General features: G+C 35.0%; 1 protein-coding gene across 2 annotated transcripts in view; it reads right to left on the minus strand.

Annotated features, from left to right (window-relative positions):
• Positions 1-415: 415 nt before the first annotated feature.
• LOC101975743 (contactin-associated protein-like 3) overlaps positions 416-16,166 on the minus strand; it is a 203,046-nt gene continuing 187,295 nt past the window's right edge. Inside the window, exons 22-24 of one of the 2 annotated variants that reach the window (XM_021719995.3) lie at positions 8,058-8,288; positions 7,767-7,838; positions 416-3,408 (exon numbers count right to left, since the gene is read on the minus strand). In XM_021719995.3, the coding sequence (XP_021575670.1) occupies positions 3,215-3,408; positions 7,767-7,838; positions 8,058-8,288 (497 nt within the window). In that variant the 3' untranslated portion in view covers positions 416-3,214. The remainder of the gene's footprint in view (positions 3,409-7,766; positions 7,839-8,057; positions 8,289-16,166) is intronic. The other variant, XM_078030403.1, reaches the window with a different exon arrangement.

The raw sequence follows: 16,166 nt of genomic DNA on the forward strand, positions 1-16,166 counted from the left end.
GATCCTTGATCCTTAGCACTATATAAAAATAAATAAATTAATTAAAGATATTGTATCCAACTACAACTAAAAAATAAATATTTAAAAAACATAATTGGTAGGGGCTGGGGATGTGGCTTAAGTGGTAGCGTGCTCGCCTGGCATGTGTGTGGCCCGGGTTCGATCCTCAGCACCACATACAAACAAAGATGTTGTGTCCATTGAAAACTATATATATATATATATATATATATATATATATATATATATATATATATATATATATATATATAATAAAAAGAAAAATTGGTAAATATTTGCCTATTTTTTTGCGTTCACTTTTTGTTTGAGACCATCATAAAAACATTAATCAGGCCCTAAAATTACTTATATATGCAGCAGGGATAAAGTAATAAACATACCACTACAGAATATATACATCTGCACATTTTTAATATTTAAGGGGAAAATAATATAATTTCATAATTCAAATTTCATTCAACTTCTTTTAAAAATATTTTCTTAGTTTAATTCAAACATTTAATTTTGTTAACAAATAATCAGGTAAAATTTAAAAATCAGTAAGAGAAAGTAGATATGCATTATTATAATTAGTTGCAACAATTTGTTTCTCTTCAGAGCAGAGAGCAGTGTGCAGTATATATAGTTCATTCTTAATAAACCTGTAAAATTCCAACTACCAAAGTGATGAATTCTTTTAGCTACAGTGATTCCTTGATGCCTATACTCGCCTGTGCATTAAAAAAGCCCATCATTTCTGTGTTGAATTCTTCCCCAACATTCACGGGCCTTTGGGGACAAAAGTATGTACATCATTCTCAAAGGTGGATCTTCATATATTATTATACAAATGCTCCTTGACTTAGGATGAGGTTATGCCCCAATAAACTCATTGCAAGTTAAAAATACCACAAATTGAAAATGCACTGACTACACCAAATCTACCCAACATCCTAGCTTAGTAACACAGTATAGATTACTAGTTGTTTCCTCTTATGATCGTGTGGTTGATTGTGAGTTGTGGGTTATGGCTGCTATTTAGCATTTCAAGAAAGTATCATACTGCATATTGATAGCCCAGGAAAAGATCAAAATTAAAAATTTAAAGAATAGTTTCTATTGAATGTGTATTGTTTTCACACCATCATGAAGTTAAAAAATCCTTGGTTGAACGAGAGTAAGTCAGAGACCATCTGTACCTTAAAATTCTCATCAGTATTTTAGGAAACACCAATATGGATATAGTTCTGTGGTGGGCAGACTTTTAAGGTGCCTCCTAATCCCTTGGTTCATGAGCCCTATATAGCCTTTTCACCTTGAGTGTGAGCAGGATCTTTGACTTGCTTCTAAGGAAGAAGTTATGGCACAGGTACAAGATGTCATGCTCTTGGTTACAGTGCATTACATAAGTCTCCCTTTCACTAGCAGGACTGCTCTAGAGTATGTCTCCTAAACCACTTTGAAGAAGCAAGAAAACATGAATTTTACAACAATAAAGAACTGGATGCTTCCAATCATGACAGCAGAGGGGCAGATCCTTCCCTAGCTGAATCTCCATATGAGAATGCAGCCCTGGCTGATGCTTGACTGCAGCTTTATAGAAGACCCAGTGAACTCATGCCTTGCCCCTGACACATAGAAACTGAGTCAGTGAACACATGTTGTGCTAAATTGGTTACAACTCAAATAAAACTCATATGAAACCATAAAAAAAGACAGGTTTTTGCAAAAAAGATAATATACAGGGCATCTTTTCCATTTTAAAAAAAGAACACAGTAAATTAGTAGTACCATGGCTAAATTTATATAGCCAATTGTCCTGTTTTGGATAAGCCATCTTATTAACACCTGTCAGGCACATGGCAGGTGATAAATGGAGAATGTAGCACCTTCTTATTATAAATGGCTATGAACACACATGGTGGCTCCAGGTGGTTATTAACGACAAAAGTATTGACTAGAACAATTTTCATAGTACATATGAATGCCTTGCTTTTCTAGTATGCAAATGTATCCTAATATAAAATGAACTTTAATTTTGGGTGCTCTAATGGTAACTAGAATCTTGACTAGAATGACAGATATAGTTCAGAAAATCTTCCCTTAACATAAATAAGCATCATTCTGAGGATATTTCAAACAGTAACAAGATAAGACAAGTAACTCCAGGAAGGGAGAGTTTTGCCTAAATCAGTTCAAAATCTAGAAAGGGGGCTGTAGAGCTTCAGTTTGAAATATGACTTTTGCCTTAATAAACAAAAAGAATGTTGGATGGTAACAAAGAATTGTGATAACTTTCAGGAAAAGAGGATCACAGGACTGTCAAGAAAAATTGACCTGATCACCTCATACTTGAGGGAGTCAAATTTAGAATTATGTTTTGGTCATATACACTTGTAGTGTTAATATAGTGTCTATATCTCAGCTAAGTTTAGTTAGAAAATACACATTTTTGTGAGATCATCAGGTAATCATTTCATTCTACAAAGACTATAATTACAAATTGTGAAGAAAAGAAACAAATTATTGTATATCAAAATCCTCTACATATTTTGCTACCTATTAGTTTTCTTTCCCATAACTGAATTCAATAATAAAATTTCAAAACTGACACCAAACATTATTTTATCATTAAAATGTAAAAATCATTAGACCAAAAAGGTTATTTGTTTTTCTTTTTTTCTCTAGGTATCTAATGCATTTTTAGCCACTTAGCTCTCATTCACAGGAAGATGGAAACCCTGCTCAGACCATCTGAGAAGCATTTCCTGTTTTACAAATGTCAGCTGGTGATCAATAAAAGGACAGGATAGATTTCTGCATAACACAAACACGAGAGTCCAACTTTGACTTTTATAAATTTCCATGTCACATTTTTAAGAGAGTAGGACTATAGTTCAAATTGTTGTTTGCATTTAAAACCTAAAATCATTAGGCAAATAACATTTTAGTTTTAGAAGAACAGGTCAGAACAGTCAGAAAGGGCCACACAGTGATTAATGACTGCACTTAAGTCACTGCTACACAAACAGATCACGGAGGGCCCCTGAGCAGAGATTCCTGGCACCCTGGCTGAAGCTGGGGTGGGCGAGTTGGTAGTGGTGCATGCCCATTGCCCAGACCTTGAGGCCCAGGGCTGGGTTTTCACTTATGAGAGCTTTAGGCTTAGAAAGTAAGTCATATTGTTACAGTATAAGTAAACCACAGCTACTGATCAGAAGAAGTACTCCTTCTGACTTTCACTGACAGTATTTTGCATGTTGAGTTCACTTTTCAGAGCAATCTCAGCATTGTCTCCAGCTTTTGAGATATCTGATTCATTCTTTTGATATAACCATCTCTGTTGACAAATGCGTATAGCAATGGCAGTGACACAGAGCAAGATAAATATCACCACTGCTACCACACCTGGTGAGAGAAAAGAAAGAGAACACACAAAGTTAGAAGATAAACTGTAAATTTCAACCTCGCCAGAATCTCTACTAGATGGTTTAAATCATATGTAATATCATATATATTAGTACATATAATATATATCTACATATGCATGTATGTATATGTGTATATACACACACACATAATAAATTTTGAGGACAAATGGTATTATGACATTAAGTTTACATGGCAGATCTTAAATGCAGATCATGATTGAATTTCAGTTAATGACTTCACATATAATGCAGAAATATAACTGGACCTCTTAGGCCATGTCCCACTTCACATTAATAAGCCAGGAAATTTTAATTATTTTAAAATACAGTGCATAGCCTCATCATCAGAGTAATTGTTTTTGTACAAATATTTTAATAAAAATTTACTTTGATACTGATATGCTGTTGAATTAGTTATATAATAAGCATGTCATTCATCTCTGTGAGGCCCTTAGCTCCTGACATCAGTTATGCCAGTGGTCCTCAAGTCTATTTAGCAACATAGAACAAATAAGATCAATGGATATTTAGATTTTTACAAAAAGCTTGTCAGATGATTTTAATGTGCTGAAAGGATCGAGAACCATAAAGTTATACCACAGGAATGTTTACTCAAGCTATCCTATTAGTAAAGAATGAATATCAAGTCTATACTGAAATAAATATGTAAAAGGTCAGTTTTAAAGATGATTGGCACAGGTATTAATTAATACTGCCAATTAGCAAAAGTTCAAGCCTTTTCATGACTTCCTTTGTTCAAGTGAGGGACCTGTGATGGAATAACAAAGATGACAGGCTGTACCTCAGGATGTGTGCATGATTATGTAATTATATTACAAAAGATCATAGCAACTCTCTTGCTAGATTTTCTCTTTCCTTCTGACTGTGAAGAGAAAAGCAGCCATGGCAGGGAAATGATACATGTAACCTTTAGGAGCTGTGGGCTGGCTTCTAGACAACAGCCAGCAAGACACCAGGACTTCTCAGAAGTCCCACTGCAAGACACTGAATGCTGCTGACTACCATGCTAGCAAGGAAGTGGATCTTTCCTAGTGAGACCAGTAGATGAAAACCCAGCCCTTTCTGCCACTTAATTGCATCCCAGGAGCCCCTAAGCAGAGGGAGTAAATGGGCTAAATGCAGGTTCTGTTTAGGAGTTAAGGATATATTAGTTTGTCATACAGAAATAACTAATATATCATGTTATTAAAAACTGTATAATTAGCTGGGGCCAGTGGTACATGTCTATAATCCTAGTGGCTCAGGAGGCAGGAGGATTCCAAGTTCAAAGCCAACCTCAGCAACCTAGCAAGGCCCTAAGCACTTAGACCCTATCTCAAAGAAAAAAAAAAAAAAAAAAAAAAAAGGCAGGGGACGGGAGGGATGTGGCTCAATTATATGGAAAGTAGATTATTTGACATCTCTTGGAAATGTTTTAAATATTGCAAACATCAGTTATGCCAGTGGTCCTCAAGTCTGTTTAGACAACATAGAACAAATAAGATCTGTGGATATTCAGATTTTTACAAAAAGCTTGTCAGATGATTTTAATGTGCTGAAAGAATCGAGAATCATAAAGTTATACCATAGGAATGTTTACTCAAGCTATCCTATTAGTAAAGAATGAATATCAAGTCTATACTGAAATAAATATGTAAAAGCTCAGTTTTAAAGATAATTGGCACAGGTATTAATTAATACCTCCAATTAGCAAGTGTTATATAACAAGTGCTATGTAAGTGCCTGCCTAGTTATACAAAAATATTTGTACTATAAAATGAGGGTTCTTTTTCATACTCTGGGATAGACAACAGCAACTAAAATGAAGCCCAACAACTCAAAGTTTAATTAGGTATAACTAGTCAAAGGGATTCCTAAGCACAAGTCTGAGAGGAAGTAGTGTGCTCATTATTTGGTTTATATTCATAAATATTCATAACAACATTTTGTTCAATATACTTTGCATCGCTTTAGGAAACAAACAATTACATTGCTTTAGGTTCTGTTTTTTTTTTTTTTTTTTTTTTTGCTGCTTAGTTATAGGACTTTGTTTTAAGGAGAAATATATACAATTGCAATGTTAAAGACTGGTAAATCTCAGAACAATGATGGGGCTACTTGATTATAATTCCATGACATTACAGGAACTCCTCAGTATACCTTGGCCTTTTTATATGTGATAACTCTTTAACTATGGCTTGGTTTATTACATTTAATAGGATCCTAAAATAACTTGTCTGTACCCAAAGATTAAAATTATTTGAATAATCACTCAATGCATTTCATAAACTGCGTATCACTGATAGTGTTTTTTTTTTTTTTCTTTTTGGTACAAGGGATTGAACTCAGGGGTAATTCAAGCACTGAGCCACATATCCCCAGTCCTATTTTGTATTTTATTTAGAGACAGGGTTTCAACTGAGTTGCTTAGCCTTCACTGTTACGGAGGTGGCTTTGAACTGCCTAAACCTCCAGAGCTACTGGGATTACAGGTATGCACCACCGTGCCTGGCTTGTTAGTGTATTTTTTATATGAGCTTCTCTCTGCCTGCCTCTCTGTCTATCTATACATCTGTCTCTTTATCGATCTAACTGCCTATCTATAGTAAATGTCCCTTGGTAAGAAGCCCTCTGTGATCTCTGGTTTACCAGGTACTAATATTTTTTTTGGTTCATTCTTTCCTATACTGTTCCTTTTGTTTGCAAGAGGAGGAAAAGATAATTCAAAATGCAGAACATAGAGAAATCTATCCATATCAATAAACCTTTATATGGATTAGGTATTTTTCATATAAGTCTAGTCTGTGTGTTCAATTAGTTCACTGGTGGTCAATGCACCCAGTGGTCTTCTAATCATCCAGCCATTAGACACTGCCCAAACAAAAGGCAGTACAAGTACAAGTGAATCACAAAGCCTGATATATTCACCTTGTCAGGTCCCTGAGACCTGTGTTTTCTCCTTCTCCACCCATCTATGAGGAGCCAAGTAGGATTGCTCAAGGGAAGTACACTGGTATAACTTATTTACTTTGAAATTTTGCCAATGATATTTAGGCAAAAGCTCTAAAGATTCAAAGGCCTGGTATTTTGTGTTATCATCAGAATGAAAATTCACTTTGCTCTTTTAAATAAAAGGCACCAAGTTTGCAAGTATTTTGACTTGGATTCCTACTTTGAAAATATATAACACATTTATTTTAAACTAGTTTGCATTAGAATGGATACTTTTCATTAAAATAAATTAGAAATGATTTGGGAGTAGTATTTAAATTCCAATATAAAGCATTTCTTTTAGATATAAATGATAAAAAACATTTATGGGATTTTTGTTTGTTCTTGGAATTGAAAATGGAGGTTATATTAAATAAGTTCCTCATACTTCAATCATTAAAAAAATAAAAGTAGTTGAGATAGGGGTGGAAATGTTAATATCTTTACAGAGATTTTTAAAGTGTCTGAGTACTCTTCTAATTCTATGACATCTAGATGAATACAGATAAACTATACAGACCCCATGTAAGCTGATGTGCAGCCCATATGAGCAATGGAGACCAAGTGGTGTCACCTAGCTCTCTGAGTTATGAACCTTATTTGACAAAGCAAAGGAATAGATTATAGTTTACTTCCTACTCACTAAGCAGAGTGTGCAATAGACTCACATTTCAATAAAAACCAAACAATTAAAATGGGATAGCTCGGTGGAATAGTACCTGCCTTCCATGTGCCAAGACCTGCCCATTCCCAACACTCCCCTTCCAACACACACAAGAATTAAAAAATTCTTTGAACTGTAAGAAGGGAGAATTGCACACTCATTTTTTGAGTTAGAACTTAATAAATTCTGTGTTAGTCACTATGTTGTTTATACTGTCACTTCTTCAATTCTAAATAACCTTGGAACTCTTATTCCATTAGCCCCAAAACATTTAAAATAAAATTAAAAGCAAAAATCACACTGCTTGAAGCACCTAAACAATACAAATTGTTATTTTTCAAACATAAAAATATAAAACTATACTTCTTATTCCTGTCTTTGGTGTTATATAACAATTTGAAGGCTCAGTGGCAACTGCAAGGAGCCATAGAACCACTATATATTATCTCCTGTATCAAAATAACAGTGATAGTTATTTTCAAATAAAAACTTCTCACTATTCTATAATATGTTAGCTATTCTTCAGTGTGCTTCAGTGGAACCATCAGTTCTTTTTACTGAGGAACTGAATTCAGTAAGTTACATGAAATATCAGGAAATTTACAAGGCCTGCCATTGACCCCAGTAGTCTGAACTAATTGCTATAGATGGTTTCTGGGTTATGCTAACAGCCGCATTACCTCCAATGACCGCAGAGTCACTTCTGTCTGCATTAATTAAGGGCTCTCCCTCATCAGTTGGTCCAGAATAGCCTACAGTAGAAAAAGGGAGGACAGAGCGAAGAGAAAAGAGTAATTCACAAACACTGGAACAACAAACAATTGTAGTGGGAGAAATGAACATGAAAGGAAGAACATAGGAGAGGGAAAGGCCAGATACCAAGCAGGTGAATCAACAAACAGGACTAACTAAGTAAATCTGCGATATAGTAGTAGTGACACACAGAAAACAAGTACAAGAGAGGTACCCACCTGAACCATCTGAGAGCCGGGGAGCGAGTTCCCGCACTCTGGAGCCAGGCCCTGCGCCCGCCGCGCAGCGGGATCCAGCAGCCACTTGACCATGAACAGTGACCGGGACAGGTCCGCCAAGGCGCAGCGCCGCCTTCAGCGGGGCTGCGTGGCTAAAGCGCACAGCAGACAGGCAGCCTGTGAAGCCGCGCGCTGCCGCCCGCTGCGTATCCGGGTCTGCACCAGGGGGCTCTGCCGACAAAAGTGCATACATTGTTAGGGCGCCCCACATCTGCAAATCTCCCTTCCAATCCCTATCTTTTCATCTTTAAGGAAATACACTGCGGCCATTACCAGTGGCCTGAGTTATTGACAAGCGGGGTGGTAACTTTGGTCCATTTTGCTAAAATCTTCCCTAGAGGCAGCCACGGAGTAGATAAGGGCGAATTCCTCGGCAACTTCATTTTTTCAAATGATCATTATAATGCTTTTGGATGGAATTTGTACCCATTAGTACAATTGGGTAAAGCGAAATATATCTTGGATTTGAGGACACTCTGGAAATTTCTCTGAAAAATTCTCTAGGCTGTGTTTAACACCAGAGGCTGCTCCCCTCCACAATGTGGTCTCCATTCCCTTTTCCATAGATTGCAGTCTGTCCCTGCCAGGACCCACCTACCTTTAACCACAAGCGAGGAAGGTTGGTTTTAGCAAGATCTAAGTAAGAGCAATTGCCATGGAAGATGAAAACTTGAGGTTGCTAATTTCAGTGAATATGCTCTGCCTTTCCACTTGCTCAATGGGCATGGAATCTGACAAGGGGAGTTAGATGTGAAGTTCAAAAATTTAAATGTCAAACAGAGAAGCATCCTCTACCCTGCAGAGGAAACCGTGTCAATACTGATGTCAAATTCCCTTTGCAGACTGGCTGTGGGGGAAATTGCAGTTGATTCTCCTTATTCTAACCACCAATGAATGAATACATAGTTGTCAAGAATTTGCCAAATGATTTACTATAGGTTATCATTTTAATCTTTGCAGCATAAAACAATGTATACTTTTATTCCTATAACTGAAGAGGTGAAGGTTTAGAAGTTTGTAGCATAAGTTAGTAGGACATTAAGGTTACTGGAGGTTGGGACTTGAATTTAGGCCTCTTCAACCCCTTTCTCAACAAGATATTCTTTTTTTCCCCCATTAGTATATTCTGTATATGTTCATAATTGCTCACATGGAGGGACTGGTAAATGGGGATCATTATACTATTTTTACTTTTATAAGTTCATATATTTTTCCATAGCACATATGTACATATTCAATAAATGCTTTTTGGTTGACTTAAGAACCAATCTTTAAGTTCACTCTGAGAATCTCAGTTCAGATCCATTCTGTCTTGATGTTGTAGTTAAACTCTCAAAGGACAATCCTTATTTCTTTTGAATTTGAGGGTGCTTGAAATATATTTTTATATTAGAGGAATATACAGTCCCATCACCATAAATTCACCTTTCTATGGATACTTAGTAGCTACTGAAATAATTTTTATAATGTGGCACTCATGAGGATAGAAGAGCCTTCTGTTCTAAAAGATTACATGCATTGGATCAAGATAAAAATGCACTTCCATAGCTGATTACCATCTCATCCACTGAGGTTTCTTGAGTGTTTTTTTTTTTTTTTTTTGAGTGTCAGGGTACCTAAAGTCACCTCTGTTGTTGTACTAATATGAAAGAAATGTGAAAATTATCCAACAGAATGGAGTTGCTTGTTCCAATCCTGGCAAAGAAAGAAAAGGAAGGAGGGAGGGAGGGAGAGAGGAAAGATTACAAAACAAGTATTCTTAGTCATAAAGACTGTCTTATAGGACTATCACTAAAGTCTCTGTCAGGCCACAAGCTTGCACAGGAGTATACAAAAAACAAAGCAAACAAAAGAACTTCTGCAAGGATACCTACCCATCAAGTGTCTGTTCAACCTCAGACTGATGCCACTGTCGTTATTAATTACTGTACCCAAAGATTATTGTTTCAAAATATCTGATAAAATCTTCAGCTTTGTCTTTAATGTATTTTCTTTCCCCAAGTTTCCTTGACTATACTCCTACATTACTTTGATGGTATATTCCCTTTGCAGTGCTTTGTTACTCTGATTGCAATGTTATTCCTAAAGAAATACCACTATTCTCTGAAGAATCTGTTTGTTGTTGTTAGACTGAAAGTAAGGTTAAGCTATGTACTCTGAATCTTCTACTCATAAGGTGGGGCTTCTTAAATCTAATTTTAGGTATTCCTTTTCATTCCTACTAATCTTCACTTCATTATTTTAGTCTGTCATTCTTGAAAACCCAATCTTTTGTATTCTTATTTCTTCTGACTTGAAAGAGAGTTCTCTTGAAAAAAGTGTGTTGTGAACTGTTCGGCTTACAAACTTAGGGACTGTTAAGTTGCAACAGTAAATGTTTGTGTATAAAAAATCATCTAAAGCAATTAAAATTAGGGGCATGATGTTTATGATATTATAATAAACATCTTTCTTAAATATCTTGGTCAGGCTGATTATATGAGACATCAAAAAACTTTTGTGTGATAAATTCCTGGTAAATTTTAAGCATATTAGGAGAAAGTAAGCTTGGAACAACTCAACTCAAAGAATATTATAAATTTAGAGATGTCTTCCAAGATGACTTTATTTATCATTTTATATTTTGATAATGTATAATTTACAGAAAGAAATATTTGCTTGATATACTTGAAAGTGTGTCAAGAAGAAATAAAATGGGAAGATATTGCAACAGCAACATGGAACTTCTTTGGGAAAGCTAAATTATGGAAAAAACATTAAAATTCAATTTAAAATCCTAGCTATTAAGCAAAAAGTAAGAAAAGAAAAAAGAAAGAAAGGAACTATGGCAAATATTAGGCTAATTAATGAATTATACTAATTCTGTGAAATTTATTTTCTAAAGACAACTGAGCTTCATCTTTGCTGACAGTGCTATTACTGAAGAAAGACACATAGGTACTACATTATAATTGCCTCTATTTCAAGAATCTCCACTTAATATTTGTACATATGTATGTATATTTGTGGACATGAATGTGTGGGCTAGATTTATATGTACCCCAATAGCCCAACTCTGAACATTATGTGTACATTAGATATAAATTCACCTGGACAGGTTTGCTGCCTGCACTGGCTCCCTCATATTTTCCTATGGAAGGTTCGTGATTTTGTCCAGTTTTAGACTGAATTAATTTCCCAGTATTTTGCTGAGATGGGATGCATGGTTAATATTTAATCTCAGTCCATCCTTGTTACCCTCAAAAAACATTTTTTAACCTTATCAGATAAATTATATAGTAGATGTTTGAGCTGTAGCCCATTTTTCTTGGTAGTATGACATTTTTACTTCATCTTTATTTTATTTTTTTATTTCACTGCTACAATTAGATGTTGGCTTCTAAGGACAAAATCATCATATTTCATTGCAGAAACTTCTGCCTAGAAAATTTGGAAGGTTTTTCTTTTTTGTTTTGTACTTCAGGAATTTTATCAGAATTTTTCCAAATTTATCTTTTTTTCATTAGAACTGATATTTATTGTTTTTTTTCTTTAGCTTGGAGAAATTGCCTATTTTAAAATATATTAATGCCTTTGTTTTAAATTCTCTTTCTAGATCTCCAATTATATAAGTGAGGTTTTTCTAGATTAGATTCCCATGTACTTCCTATTTTCCCTCTCTGTTAATCTTCTTGCTCTGTGATCTGAGACGTTATATCTAGGCCACTATTTAAGGATAATCGGTGATCATTATCTTTTTCAGATCACCCAGTGAAATTTTGTAAAATTTGTTTAAATTTCCCATGTGTTTTTCTCTTTGCCTAAAATCTTCTTGAATTCCAATTTGCATCTTTGTTGTTTACTGTCTTCTTCAACAGTGTATTCTGGCATAGAAAATGTTATTTGCTGTTTATTCTCCCTCTACCTCACCCACAACTTTGCTGTTCGATTCCATTAGGTATGCCAGTACCTACTTTCTTATTTATTTATTTGTCTGCTTACTTCCATGGTTGTGAATCTGATATGAAATACAAGTCCTGACAATATGGAAGGTACAGTTTCTCTGATCCTGTCAAAAGAAGGGACCTGACTACAGACTGTCTCCTATCCTTAGTTCCAGATGGCATGATGGAAATGGATACAATCAGGCTGAGCACTGTTGATGATCCTTTGACATTTCCGAGTTTTCTGCAAGTTAAACTTTATATAGGACCCATAGCTTTTGTACTTCCTTGGTGCTGTGTTGTGTTCTCCACCAGCCCACTGCAAAGTGCTCACTACAGCTGTCATTTACATCTTCTCCTGATCCTGCTGCTGGGATAGCACATCAGCTCTTTACCCAGGAGCACAAGTATAATAATCTAAACTGCCATCATCCCAAAGTAGGTCAGCATCAGAGTGAATAGAACTGTATTTAGATAAAGAGTGTAAATGTGTTTCCCCTATTAGCTAAGTCCTGAAATTCTATCATTAAGGTTCTTTTGACTCAAATTTTTCTTCTCATTAAAACATAAAGAAAGGAAAAGTTAGGAAGGAACTTTGGAGAATACCTAGTGTGTTATTAGTCATTGTCACAGCCTGGTGAAACAAGCACTCAGCTGCTATCTTGAGAACATGGATGTAACCATAGGAAATTGGGAGACAGATGCAGTTTCAGACTAGGTAAGAAAGGAACCAGGAATATGGTTCAAGTGGGCCATGAAAAAAGCAAAGTTTAGGAAAGGGTGGACTAAAGGGCTGAGCATAAAGTTCACTTCCACTTCAATTCTGAGAAGAATCTCTCAATCACTTTGAATACAGACTCATTTAATCTTCCTTTCTCTTAAAAATTTTCTCTGGTAGGAAGTGTTGAGAGTCCAGGCAAATTTCCAACAATTCAGGACACAAATATTCTCCACTGTCTCAGGTGTTGAGTAGTTTTGTCTTCAAAATCTATCATGTAAGTTATATATTGCAACATGTACGATGATTTCTGCTCTTGAAAAGGAAGAGACAAATAATTAAAAATGTGTACAAAAAGCTCTCTGCTACCCACAATGAATAGTGAGTGCTTCTGAAAGGTTTGCTGTGGACAAGAGGTTTAACTGTAAAGTCAGTACAGGATATTAGCAGCCAATGACTAGAAGCAATGCAAGTGTGCATCACCATGAGAATGGATAAACAAATTGTGTATATTCTTATAATAAAAGTCCACATAGCAATGAAAATAAATGAATTACTTCCACATGGGAGAGCATGGATGAATGTTAAAAAGTTTTAATGAATGGAAGCAATGAGACAATGTAAATGTTGACCTGCAATTTATTCTAGATATATACACATATAAAACAGAGTGAACTTTTTTTTTATTATAAATGAATACCATAATTAAAAAATGACTACCAGACTGACTTTTTTTTTTTAAGTCTTTTGGAGAGCTCTGGTATTCAGTCAGAAAGAAGTGAATCATCTCCCTTCCTGTTACCACCATATCAAATTATGCCTGACACTCTGTTATGCCTGGGAAGAGATCAGGTGGTTTGTGGCCCTGTAGTAAGCAATTCCATCACAAATTTTCTGCAAGAATCTTCTGTAAGTAAATAATAGCTCTTGTAATAATATGCAGACAATCTTTGTCAGCCTTTTTTATGTCAAGGCAGCATGATTATTCTTTGTATTTGCTGTCCTTAACTCATGACCGCTACTCAAAATTGCAACATGGGCTTATCCAGCCTCCCAAGCTGCATGCCAGTGGTCATAAACTTCTGAGTGCTTCCAGTTCTCTTTTTTCTTTCTCTTACATCCCATCCTGGGTTTCTGAACGAACTCATTCAAATTGGACAAATGTCCAGTTATGGCTCATTGTTCTAATTATCCTAGGGTGCATGTATAGGAGAAAAGGCTTTGGCAAAAATATCTCTAATCAATTTTTTCTTATTATTGAAATAGAATTGGTTACTAAATTCACCCTTACCATTGCCAGAATCATTTGTTCACCCCCAAAGAAACCAGTGCGTATTGTCTGTAATCCCCATCCTGTCTCTCCCTAGACTGTGGCAAACCCAACTACTTTCTGATTCTGTGAATTTGCCTATTCTAGATATTTCTTACAAAATAAATCATGATATGTGGCCTTTGCGTTTGGTGTCTCTGCTTTGTTTTCATCCATGCTGTAACAAATACTAATCTTTGTTTAATTTTATGGGTAAACAATATTCCATTATAAGGATAAACCATTTTTGTTTATCTATTCCTTGGTCGATGAAAGTTGTTCCCACTTTTTGGCTAATATGAGTAATATGATAGCATGAAGATTTGTGTATATGGTTTTTATATGGCCATAAATTGTCAATTATCTATTTACTATACACAGGAGTAGAATGACTGGGTCATACATAAGTCTGTATTTAACTTTTTAAGGACCTGTCAAACTATTTCCATAGTGTCTACATTGTTCCCATCAGGGATGTACAAGATTTTCACACATCACTTGGTAACACTTGTTGTCTATCTTTTTATGTTATAGCTGACCTACTCAGTGTGAAATGGTATCTCATTGTAGTTTCAATTGTATTTCCTTTATGACTAAATGATATTGAGCAGATTTTTATGTGAGTCCTTTGTATATCACATATATTATTTAGTTGAAAGAGTTCTTTATTGTATGTTGTATGTTGTCATGGTTTATATAATGTTAGAAAAATCCCTTATAGAATACATGAATTGCAAACAACTCCCTCCCCACTTCATGGGTTCTCTTTTACTTTCTTGATAGTGTCTTTTGAATTACGGAGACTTTTCATTTTGATCAAGTACAATTTAATCTTTCCTTGTTTCTGCTTTTGAGAAACCATCATCTAATCTAAGGCTTTTGAAAAACTTTATCTAATTCACAAAAATGAACAACTAGGTTTTGCTCAGAGAGTTTTATAGTATTAGTTCCTATAATTTGATCTATCACCCATGTTGAGTTAATCTGTATGTGGTATAAGGTAGCATCTTTTTTTTTCCCAAATGTGCATATATCACTGGTCCAGCAACGTTGTGAAAGAGATTATTCTTTCTCCCATTAAATGGTCCTGGCACCAGCATCAAAAGACAGCTCATCATGAATATATGGGTTAATTCTTGGCTCTTAGTTCAATTCCATTTATCCATATGCCTATCCTTGTAACTATAACCGTCTTGATTACTGTGTCTTTCTACTAAGTTTTGAAATCAAGAAGAATGAGACTTCCAACTCTGACCTTCTTAATAAGATCTTTTGGCTATTAGCAGAGTCTTGCATTTCCATTTGAATTAGTTTCCTTTTCTTTTTTATGGGAAGTACTGAAAATTGTACCCAGGGCCTCATACATGTTAGGCAAGTGCTGTAACCCTGAGTTATATCCTGAGTCCTCCATATGAATTTTTGTTATAAAAATGAAAGCCTCCAGAAAAGACACATATCACATATAAATGAATTTCAATATGGCTAACAGCATAACTTGCTAATTTCTACTTAAAAAGTCATTTAAGTTTTAATATGGATTGTGTTGAAACTATACCTACATTTGTAGAATAGTATCTTCTTAGCAAGATTGCTTTCCAATTCCTGAACACAGGATGTCTTCACATTTAAGAAGGTCTTTTATAATTACTTTAAACATTATTTCATAATTTTCAGTAGATATGGATTGAACTTCTTTTGTTAAAATAATTTCTAACAAAATAATGCTACTTTTTGTGGCTATTTTAAATGGAATTTATATTTGATTCTCCATTCCAATTTCATGTTGTTCATTGCTAGTATACAGAAATACACTGAACTTTTGTGTATTGATCTTGAATATTGAAATCATGCTGAAACTTTTAGTAGCTCTAATAGCTATTTTTGTAGATTACTTATAAGATTATGTTCTCTAAATATAGTTTTACTTTGTTTCTTTTTAATCTGGATGTTTAAATTATTTTTCTTGCCTAATAGCCCTACTTTAAACCTGTACTATAATCTTGACTAAAAGCCATGACAACATACATCCTTGTTTTGTTTCTGATCTGAGGAGGATGATTTCATCTTTCAATGTCCAGTGTCACATTAGCTATGTGTTT

Source organism: Ictidomys tridecemlineatus, chromosome 13 (assembly GCF_052094955.1).
Source record: "Ictidomys tridecemlineatus isolate mIctTri1 chromosome 13, mIctTri1.hap1, whole genome shotgun sequence".
Taxonomy (NCBI): Eukaryota; Metazoa; Chordata; class Mammalia; order Rodentia; family Sciuridae; genus Ictidomys; species Ictidomys tridecemlineatus.